At 45.9% G+C, this 12,024-nt stretch overlaps 1 protein-coding gene across 3 annotated transcripts in view; it reads right to left on the reverse strand.

Moving 5' to 3' along the window:
• LOC139057688 (adenylate cyclase CyaB) overlaps nt 1–12,024 on the reverse strand; it is a 153,206-nt gene that overhangs the window by 51,881 nt on the left and 89,301 nt on the right. For 2 of the 3 annotated variants that reach the window (XM_070536413.1, XM_070536415.1), the window contains exon 2: nt 3,216–3,401. In XM_070536413.1, the coding sequence (XP_070392514.1) occupies nt 3,216–3,395 (180 nt within the window). In that variant the 5' untranslated portion in view covers nt 3,396–3,401. Of the gene's footprint in view, nt 1–3,215; nt 3,427–12,024 lie in introns of all 3 variants that reach the window. The other variant, XM_070536414.1, reaches the window with a different exon arrangement.

A 12,024-nucleotide genomic window follows, 5' to 3' on the forward strand; every position in this document is an offset into this window, starting at 1 on the left:
AGCAGCAGTATGCCCTCCCGTCTCACGTGCTCATAGAGCCTTGGGCTCTTCATCCTCATTATCATGCATTCTAGTAGCCAATCCGGGTTGTACTTCATACCTTTCGGTGACTTCCGTCGAGCACCCTCAAAACACTGCATGACGGCGAGCCGTTGCTTGGGTGTGAGGGCTTTTAGTCGGCCTTTGAGGACGGTTTCTTCGAGCTCCTCACTCTGCTGCTTCAGTTTCTGGATAGTTTCTTCGTACAATGAAAGCCTAGCCTTCAGCCGTCTGATAGCTTGCGCTTGCATCCGCCTTCTTAGTGAAATACGTGCAGCTTGACTCTGGTTGCGCTGTTTCCTTGCAGATCTTTGATTGAGAAGAGCTTTCCTCAAATGTTTGCATGAAATGCATGGCTTGCTTTCATTGGCGGTTCCCTGGCAATTCTTGCTTGAGATTACGGTTCCTGAGACTGAAAATTTCTTATTTCCAATGATGAAAGGAAATTCTTTAAGAGTTCCTGCACCCGCGCACACGCTGAGAACATCTACGTTCCTGAACAAACACTCAGGATCGTCTGACACACAGTGCGGTATCTGCACCCCCTTCAAGAACACCTCCTGCTTCACTCCATGCTCATCTTGGGTGAACACAACTAGTTTCTTGGCGAACAGAATACTCTTGTCCTCAGTGGACTCACACACACTGTACGCAATAGTTAGGGGCGAAGCACTAAGCGTGTGTTTTCCCCATGAACACGACGGTAACGTCAAGTTGTCAAACGGCGCGCACGATGCATTCTCGAAGTCAACACTGTCTGTCGTACACTCAGCACTTACAGGTGTGGTAGCTCCCTTTGCTCGTTTCTTCCTGGGTGGCGCATTCTGTTCACTTCTTGTTGGACGCTTTCTCTCTGGTGGCAGCCTCTTTGAACAACAAGCCGGTAGGTTCGGGAACAAAGTAGGAACTGCGGCTGGAAGCAGCACAGACCTACTTCTCTCGATGCGGACGAGCTCACCGTTCACTTTATGCTCAAAGTGCCTTGACACGTACCGTTCGTCGAAGTGCAACTCGCACACTGCACAGTTTTCTTCCAGGTTTTTGTCAGTGCGAGGAATAGCACGCCGCCATTGTGCGAGCGCACTTGAGTCTTTAGGTGCACCAAACAAGGACAGTTTCTTCTTGCTCGACTTGTAGCCTGTTGTGCAGCCGGGCACAAAACAGTGACTCTGCCTACTAGGCATGACTGCACAGATGCTAAAGCGGGCGAAACGTACACTTGACACGAAAACTGCACGCACACGACGCTATCGAAACAGGCGACGTGTTCTGCGCTGTGTCTGGGCATGACGTGAATGCGGGAGCGAGCGCCCCCATGCGGTTCCCTCTCCGTGGGCTTCAGCGCCTCCCATACGAGCCGCTCGGCGGTCGTCACACTTCCCTATTCTAGCCACTGTACTTGAGGTAAGTGCGCTAGCCTTTTCCTCGCTTCATGGAATGAAATCTTTTCTTTTACAGTTATTGCAATTATTTCTTTTTCTCTTTTCCAGCAAGGGCAGCTTCGTGAGTAAGCTGGATGATCGCCCTTGCAATTGACGCATTGTGCGGGAGCATTGCAGTTGTCAGATGGATGGTCGTTGGCACTACACTTTGCACATGTCTCCTTTCCTCTGCATGATTGTGATGCATGTCCGAACTTCTGGCACTTGAAGCACCGCCTTGGGTTCGGTATGTATGGTCGGACGTTGATTTTCAGGTAGCCTGCGTCGAGTGAACTTGGCACAGTACTGGAGCCAAATGTAAGTATTACGTGTTTTGTCGGGATCTGTTGGTCGTTTCGTCGAAGTGTTATTCTTTGTACCTTGATTACATGTTGCTCCTGGAATCCCTCAAGGAGCTCTTCGTCACTGAGGTTTAAGAAATCTTCTGATATTACTCCTCTGCTGGTGTTGAGCGAGCGATGTGGGGAAATTGTGACATTAGTGTCACCAATGCTTCTGAGTTCACTGATTTTTTCGACTTGTTCTTTCTTTGTCAGTTCGAGGAGGAGGTCTCCACTTGCCATCTTTGATGCTTTGTTGCCTGATCCGGTCGTGTTTGATAGGCATTTGGATACCATGAAAGGTGATAGTTTTCTAATAGTTATGTTGCCTTCAATGTGAAGGGCATAGAACTTTGGGAAGGTGTCATAGTTTGGTTTTAATAGGAACTGAAATGTTGCTTCGGTGTGCCCTCGTTTTGGAGGGCGAAGCTCACCCAGCTGTGTCCACGCATTCTTTCGGATGGGAGCAAGAAACGTCGTTGTTGTGAAATACATGCCAAGCCGTACAAAAAAAAATTCTACCGGAGTCATATACGAGTCCGCTGTCTTGCGGTAAGGCATATGTCGGCCACACTGGGCGTTGCGTAAATGAGCGTGCGAGGGAACGTGCGCTGTCACTGGAAGGTAAAGACGGAGCACATTTGCCTAAGCACTGCAATTCACATCCGTGTGGGGCACAAGTGAGCAACTAATTAAGATACGGATTCTTGGAAAAAGCAGGGATACCACACACGTGAATTATTAGAGACGTTTCACGTTAAAGAGCGACGTTCATCTTGTATTAGTGACACACCAGTTTCAACTTTTCATGCCAAAAGAAGTTTCTTTTTTAATATATAGCTGGCAATGATTAGGGTGTTGCGTGATTGTAGCTGCTCTGTGTGTTGCGCATTAGCGTCTGTGTATATATTGGATGTTACACAATATAGAATAAACAGTCGAAAGTTGGCGCTTCCCTTGTTAACTCCCGTTCTGCTTTGCTTGCGCCAAGCGATCATATTTTCCATAAGAGACCCTGGCCCAGAGAATGAAGAAAACCTGGCGGAACCTGAACGCCCAACCTACCAAGCACAAGCAACCTGAAGAGAAGAACGACATTATGTAATAAGCAGGACCCACCAAAAATATAAATTTGTTAGTCAAGCTAAAGGCTGAAATATGTATACCTATATTGCATGTAAATATATGGCAATTGTATAATAAATCCCGTTGTTTGCTGTCCCGTTCTCTTGGCCGTGGCTTCGGTGGTACTAGAAACCCACCCCCTGCCTTTCTTTTTTGAAACTTTTTATATTTGACGTAACGAATACGTCCTATTCATTTTTCTTTATTCGCCGCATGCGATACTTCGGTGCAGCAGGCAGGGATTAAACCTTTCTTTTATCTAACTTCGCCCAACAACATTTCCTGTCACCTGGACGTCTCCGTTTTCGGCGAGCAGCTCCTGCCAGCGCAGCTTCAGCCTCCCTCGGGCCGCGCCGAAGTAGGTGTCCTGCTGGCGCAGCGCCGAGTGCGAGCGTGCCAGAGGGCGAACGCGTTCCAGCAGACAGGACCGGTCAGCCAGCCGGGCTTTCAACTCCACGTTGGACGGCATGGATCACTGGGCATAAGTAGAAACATCGCTGCTGTGCCACAGGAAGAGATAATATTTGTGAGCCAGGCTTGTTGATACATCAAACAGCGCAATAGCGGGATAAAAATATTAAGGGAACACAAAAGACACAGCGCCTTAACCTTCTGCCCGTTATTGCGATGCGTGCTATACTAGGAAGAGAAAAGTCACAGAGATATCACTAGAGGAGAGTTTGACTCTATATTGCTGCGCACCGCCGCTGTGCCGGTTCGTATAATGTATTGTAACAGTTCAAGTTGGCAAAACGTATACAGCGCAAGCTAAAAGTTCAAATAAGGCATGGTAACAGTTCCCGTTACAAAAACGTAGACGGCGTATGGTAACAGTTCATATAGCGCATGGTAACAGTTCGCGTTAGCAAAACATAGACGGCGTATGGTAACAGTTTATATAGGGCATAGTAACAGTTCCCGTTAGCAAAACGTGTACGGCCTATGGCAACAGTTCATATAGGGCATAGTAACAGTTCCCGTTAGCAAAACGTGTACGGCCTATGGCAACAGTTCATATAGGGCATGGTGACATTTCCCGTTAGCAAAACATAGACGGCGCATGGTAACAGTCTCGTATAAGGCATAGTAACAGTTCCGCTTAAAAAAACGTATACGGCGTATGGTAACAGTTCATATAGGGCACGGTAACAGTTCCCGTTAGCAAAACGTAATGGCGTGTGGCAACAGTTCACATAGCGCATATTAACAGTTCGCGTTAGTAAAACGTTAACGGCGTATGGTAGCAGTTCATATAGCGTATGGTAACAGTTCACGTTAGCAAAACGTATACGGCGTATGGTAATAGTTAATATAGCGCATGGTAAGAGTTCATATAGGGCATTGTAACAGTTCCCGTTAGCAACACGTTTAGGGCATATGGTATCAGTTCGTATAGGGCATGGTAACACTTTCCGTTAGCAAAATGTATACGGCGTATACAAACAATTCATATAGGCATAGTAAATGTTCCCGTTAGCAGAACGTATACGGCGTATGGTAACAGTTCATATAGGGCATGGTAACGGCTCCCGTTAGCAAAACGTATACGGTGTATTGTGACAGATCATATAGCGTATGGTAGCAATTCATATAGCATGCGAATATACGCAAAGTGCTTCGAGCTGGCAGTCGCACGGCGATTTTGCGTGTATTTGGGGCGTCTTTCAGGCTCAGGAAAACACCTATGTAGCACGTATCGAGCAAGAGAAATCTGTATCGGGAGTTTCCAATGTTCCTCTACAATTTTCTCATTGATACTTTTCATCTAGTTATATTATTTGAGAAATTGATGAATTATTTAAGACTGATCAACTAATTAGGTAGAATTCAGAAAACAATTTCAGTTTCCAAGCGACGACAAACAACAATCCCTCACTAGTGAAACACGTTGCCGGGCTAGTTAGTGCAATGCATTAAGAAAAAACCGGCTAGAAAAAGATGCACACAGGAAACATACAAGAAGACAGGAAAGAGGCTGGACTACCAACTACTACCAAGTCCAGCCTCTTTCCTGTCTTGTATGTTTCCTGTTTGCGTCCTTTTTTGGCCGGTTTCTTTCTTAAAACATTACCTTGGTTCTGTCCAGCTACGTGGCATATTCAGGGTGTCTACCATGTTGACACTTCGAAATTCCCTGAGGTTTCGAAGTTTTCCGTGAGTGCCTTTGCGAAATCGCCTGGGTGACACAGAATTTTGTTTTATGCCAAGACAAATTCACACCACGTCACCCGATGCTGTCACTCCCTAGTAAGCATGTTAAAAAATAAAAAAACGACTTAATCCAGTTTGAATAGTAAGGAGTAGTGTTTATTTTACTACAAAAGAAAATAAAAGGGCCGAGTTTGTAAAATGCACAGCGAATATAATAACTTCGAAAAAATGGTAAGACCCATTGCAAATCGATTCGAATATTCTTGTGGCGGACGGTTACAGCTGAAGGCAGCCCAAGGAAAGCAGAATGTAAGGATATTATTGACGTCATTTCTTCTTACGGATTAAGCCAAATAGTTTCCTTACCAACACGGGGGGATGCTATCATGGATCTTGTGCTGACCACTGAACCTGTCAACGTGTCTGTTCATGTGTTAAATTGCATCAGTGACCACAACGTCCTTCACTGTGAATACTATATAAAGCGCAAAACAAGAGTACAGGAAAAGAAAACCATTTGTGATTATGCCCGAGCAAATGTTCAAATGATCACCAGTGAGCTCTCGGCTTTTTGTGTAGAATTCTTGAGCGGCATGCATAATCATGATAGTAATGATAACTGGATGATTGTTTGTAACAAGCAGACTGAACTTAAAGGAAAGAACATACCAAAAATACAAATAACTCTGTCTACTGGAAGTGCGTGGTTCACCTCTCACGTAAGGCACTGTATAAATAAAAAAAGGCGCGCTTATTAAAAAGCTAAAATTTCGACATCTGATGATGCCTGGAAGTGCTATTGGGAACAATCCAAGTTATGCGAAGCCGAAATTGAAGCAGCCAAAGGCACATTTTTCAACCATGATATTTCCAACATGTTAAACATGCCCACAACACCTAAAAAATTCTGCAAAGTAATAAACCCCAAACGATCATCATCAGGCTTCATTTCCATAAAGAAAGACAATGAATTCCTTCCATCATCAGAGGTCGCTAGTGCATTAAATTATTTCTTATGTTTTGTTTTTACAAGTGCTATTCCCGTTCCCGCTAACATTGAACTCGGTGCTGTTACCTCCATCATGAGTGATATCATAATCTCCCAAAATGGCATTGAAGCTGCTATTGATCGTCTTTCTAACAGCTCGGATCCCGGTCCAGACGGAATCTGTCAAAAACTACTAAAAATGACTAAACCAGTATCTCGCATTTTCGCCGCTCTTTTTCAACAATCTATTGATTCAGGATGTGTTCCTGACGAATGGAAAATGGCTAAAATAATTCCAATCTATAAGTCCGGCCAGACCTATTTAACTGACCAGTATTCCATATAAACCATTAGAACACATTATATCGTCAGCAATTATGAAACACCTAACCGATCACAATCTCCTCTTCATTAACCAATACGGGTTCCAACGGGGTCGCTCATGTGAGACGCAGTTATTCGAGCTAGTCTCTGACCTGCACCAAGCTATTAACGACTCCTCACAAATAGACGCAATATTTATTGATTTTGCGAAGGCATTTGATAAGGTAGCTCATAACCATTTATCATTGAAACTTCGCCATTTTAATATAAATACTAAGATTACGAATCGGATTAATAACTTTTTAACTAACCAGTACTAATTTGTAACTACTAATGAATTTTCTTCTCCGCGATCACTAGTTAAATTCGGTGTGCCGCAGGGATCTGTATTGGGACCAATTTTATTCCTGCTATACATCAACTACAACAGCAATAATATTAAATCTACATTAAGACTATTTGCAGATGATTGCGTAATTTATAGACGAATAATTAACTCTTTCGACATTGACATTTTGCAATCTGACCTCGCGAAAATTACCGACTGGTGTAAACAGTGGCAAATAGAAATAAATGTTTCAAAAACTAAGGGTATAGCGTTCACTAGATCTAGTAACCCTAGGGTCACCCGTTACGTGATGAACGACATTAGTATTGCACATGCGCAAACAGTAAAATATCTGGGAATTCATTTATCTTCAAACGTTTCATGGAATAATCACATCGATGCGATTACTAGCAGAGCGTGTAAAACCCTTGGTTACATTAGTCGTAACGTTTACTCGGCAAACAAGTCCACTAAATTATTAGCCTATACGGTAATAGTTCGTTAGAAAATGGAGTACGCGTCTTTTATTTGGAATCCGCATCAATCGTACCTCATAAACAAGCTCGAGTCGGTCCAAAACAAAGCAGCCCGCTTCATTACGAAAAATTACTCACGAACTTTTAGTATCACCAACATAAAAATATCTCTAAATCTCCCCTCGCTCGAAAATCGAGGGCTGATAGGACTTCCTTCCCATTTTCACAAGCTATATCACTGCGGGTCGTCTTTTAGCGCGTACCACATCAGGCCCGCACATCGTATCTTTCCGCGCCTTGATCATTCCTTTAAAGTGCAGCCCGTTCTTTCGCGCACTAACTTCTCGAGACACTCGCCCCTCTTTCTCGCGATATATCATCGGAATGTGTTACCAAGTGAAATCGTATCAGCTCTAAGTCACGATTATTTCCTAGCAAAACTAAAACAGTATTTTAACGTACTAACGTAGTATTCTCTTGCTCATTTGTTATAGGCATCACTGTGTTGCTGCGCGCCTTTTTCATTTTTTTAACTGTTATTTTACTTTCTTTCCTCACCATATTTTGATGTTCCTTGCGCAAATGCTTTTGTTCTAGGTTAGCGCAGAGTCACTTGTACTGCATAAATTTTTTTCTGCTTGTGCTTTTCATTGTTTCATGCACTATCTGCTGGTATGTGTACGTTTTTAGCAAGTATTTTTCCTTGTATAAAGTGACCAAGTTACGTTGATTTTGTATAACACCCCTTTTAAATCTATATGTATCTTCAGCGTTTAGGACGTGTCGTTGTATTGCTCTTACTGGTTTCTTTTCGTTTGTTTTCTTGTTTTCTGCTTGTGTTCTTTTTATTGTACCATGCATTACCTGTGTAAATGCGTATACTGTATCTATCACTAATTAATTGTAACACCCCTATGTAATGCCCGCATGGGCCTTTAGGGTACTTGAATAAAATATGAATAAAAAGGAGATGCATATAGAAGCAAATATTTTCGAATGTGAACTATTTCTATCAACCGATAGTAAGCTCATTGGTATGAGGCCTGAAATCTGTCACAAGTGAGACTCTCTCAAGATTTATTGAGTCAACCTCAACTGTCCTGGCATACTCTCAGCCCGTGCACAAAGCCTCAGTGTTGCGTTTCGCTGCTTTAAAGAGTTTATCTTGGTTTGGATGGGGGCACCTCCAAGTCGATGTCAGCCAACACTTTGCCTTTCGAGCTCAAACTCCTTCAAAGAAGTGGCGGCACACTTCCTTTATCATTCACTCCTCAATGCGTAAGTCGTTTCTGTTCTCGTCCTCATTCTGCCACGCGTTCACCACATGGACCATTTGAAGCATCCTCCTAATCACGTGTACAGTCTACGTCCCATTTTTCGGACTCCTTCGGAGCCGCGAAAACGTCCGAAAAATCGGCCAGTTCGAAAAAATAAATGCATGCCATTTATCGCCACACGCACATCCGAAAAAGCTCGTAAGGCCTGCTAGTGCACGTATTAGGCATATAGGTGCTCGTACTGTGGCATGGAAGACGACGAAGTGTGGCGACGGGTTGGATGGGCTCCACATCTGCTCCGCATAGAATCTACATTTTCGGCGAAATCACCTCGGCATTCCAGATTCTACGTAATCATCGTGTGTCTGAAGTCAGCCAGAGCACGTCAACACAGAACTTGAGGGTGTAAGTGCTATATTTTACATTTTACGGCCGCATAAAGTTTCGAAGCGGGGCCGCCCCGCTAAACCCACTGCGCTAGTGGCGAGGCCTAGCAAAGGTAAGATCTTGATGAGGGCTAGTTGGTTCATACTTAGAACTGAGGTGAAACAGCGCGAAAAAGACGAGGACACAAGGAAACAAATACCACAGACAAGCGCTGACTGCCAACTGGAAGTTTATTTGAAAATCACCGGACATTTATAGCTTTCATCAGCATAGGCATGCGCGAAAGGCACTTGTGCACCACTAATCATAAAACACGTTTCACTGAGTGCAGGCGCAATGTCATCTATCAAATACCGCTAAGCTGTGGGAAATCTTATATAGGTCAAACGGGACAGTGCTTCAATGAAAGAGCTCGTCAGCACAGCACTAACCTAAAGAATGGCTATGGGAGTCATTTAGCTGGACACTGCAACAAGTGTCATTGCACCCCCATATTTGAAAAGACTAAATTCATAGGGAAAGGAAAGAGCAAGAAGGAAAGGGAGATAATAGAGGCCTTTCATATAAGAAAGGAAGGCGATAAATGTGTGAGTACTCCCTCTCTTGCCTTGTCGGGAAAAGAAATAACATTTTTGGAAGAATGATTAAAATGATAATTTGCAGATGTTTTTGTGAATGATGTGCGCATGCCTATGCTGATGAAAGCTATAAATGTCCGGTGATTTTCAAATTAACTTCCAGTTGGCAGTCAGCGCTTGTCTGTGGTATTTGTTTCCTTGTGTCCTCGTCTTTTTCGCGCTGTTTCACCTCAGTTCCTAGCAAAGGCTTCGGCCGCCGCACCGCTGCAGATGGCGAACGCGCTGCTCAATAGCGACGCCGACAAAGCCCACCAACCGTCCACCGGGGCCCTGGATGACGAGGACATGGAAATTCGCGAATGCCAAGGACTTCTTCCGGCCGCTGAGGAGAATGAAGAAGACAATGAGCCTTGGATCAATGTTACCAGTCGTTCCCGTCGTCGTCGGCTGCAGACACTTTCCCGAAAGCCCGTTCTCCGCCAAAGCCGACCGGCGATGCGCAAGCCCCGACAACACCCCCCCCCCCCTTTCCTGCCGATGATTACAAGTTGGCGGTTCGTCCACGGACCGGCCTGCAGCTCAAGAAGCTGAGCCCAGGGAAGTTAGTAGACACCATCACAAGTGAGGCAAAGCTACAAATCGGCTCCACCGGATTCAAAATACGCATCGACGAAGACCAAAACATCCTTGTTCTGAGCACTGCCTCAGAAGCTACGGCCTCAGCACTAAGCAAGATGCAAAAAATTAAAATTGATGCAACAACGTATGATATTGCATCACACGGAATTTCACCCGATAACTCTTGCAAAGGGGTAATATACAACAACGATCACGACACCACGCCCGAAATGTTACTTAAACGCATTGAATCTCCCGGATACGAGGCGCTAACATGTAGAAGACTGGGCAACACAACTACCATGGTGATCACATTCCTGGGGAAAACAGTACTATGTTACATCGAATTTTCCGGCCTTCTTCTGCGGTGCTACCTCTACAAGAGAACCGTGCCACATTGCCGAACCTGCAACGAAACAGGCCACAGAGAGGACGTCTGCCCGCGGCCCCCCGCCACACCCAAGTGCAGAGAGTGCGGCACTTCGCTACTAACGGAGCAGCACGAATGCCACCCTCAGTGCTCTCTCTGCGGCGGGAATCACCCGACGGCAGCGAAAACCTGCCCCAGCAGGTTCCTGCCACCCGTCAACCGCCGGAAACCGCAGCAGGCCCTGAGAGCAGGCTCCTCGTCTCCGAGACCGTGGGGCGAGCGCTCAGCATCACGCAAGTCGCAGTCCCCGAAACGACGCGGAGCCGTCCAGGAGAGGAGCAGTTCCAGGCCACGTTCCGGTTCCTGTTCCAGGCGCAGGACCTCTTCGCGACGACGGACGCCATCCCATGGCAGGACCTCGATCCGTGGTCGCTCAGCAAGCGGCAGGAGCGGAAGCAAGGGAGCAGCGCAGGTCACGCAGCAGGTGAGCTGGGCACAGGTTGTTTCTCCCGAAGCTCGTCCCCCCGCTGTTGACACAGAGCTGGCACAGGCACACGCCCAGATTAGGCGTCTCACTGAAGAAAACGCAACACTCAAAGCAGAAATCACTAGCGTACACGCAGAATTCGTAGCACTTAAAGATGAATTGCTTGGAAGAAATAGCACTACCCCTACACAAAACACTTCAACACCACCCCCGGAGAAGCGGAAACGGGAAGAGCAGCCAGCTCACACAGTCACTTCAAATCCGACGCCGCGACGAGCAACCGCGCAGCACACTGCACCACAGGGAATTATACCCGTCCAATATACCACTCTCCAGAAGGTAGAGAGGTAGTAGCAAAGGCAATTCAAAGCCTTCAGACATCACTACAAGCTACTTGGCAGAAACAACTCACAGCTATGCAACAGTCAGCGGCACAATAACAACAATTCGCAACTCAACAACCACACTCTAACACTCAGTTGGCGGAACGCATACTAGCACTGGAAGCTCGTCAAAGCCGGCGCCCCAAGAAAACAGCTCATCAGACCCTACCACAATTGCCAGATTCTCTGGACTCCCCAGAACTCCATCTTGTGCACGCATCGCCACCCCTTGCTAACCAAGATGGCTCCTCCTCAACATATATGCAGTAAGCGCGGGGGCTCCCCAGGCGAAACCACGGCGTGGCAGTGGAATTGCCAGGGCTACAAGAACAAGTATGGATAACTGATACAATACAGCGCTACATCAACAAGACCACCTGAAATCATCGCACTGCAAGAAACGAACACATACGTCCGCCTACCCGGATACGTCACGTATGGCATCGATACAGGCGACAGCCTTCACACCCTGGTCAATGAGAAGCTAGTGGCCGTTCAACACCATCTCCAGCAATCCCAACCGCTTGCCATTCTGCTCGAAATTATCCCGCAGGCAATAAAGAAGAAGGGTCCCATGTTTGTTCTAAACGTCTACTGTCGTCCGGAAAGCGCACCATCGGTCCTCAGGCTGGTTTTGGAGCAAGCCACGCACGCAGCAGGCAACCATCCGCTTCTAATAGTGGGTGACTTTAATGCAGCCCACCCTCTTTGGGGTTATACGTACTCCAACC

Source organism: Dermacentor albipictus, chromosome 3, assembly GCF_038994185.2.
Source record: "Dermacentor albipictus isolate Rhodes 1998 colony chromosome 3, USDA_Dalb.pri_finalv2, whole genome shotgun sequence".
NCBI lineage: Eukaryota > Metazoa > Arthropoda > Arachnida > Ixodida > Ixodidae > Dermacentor > Dermacentor albipictus.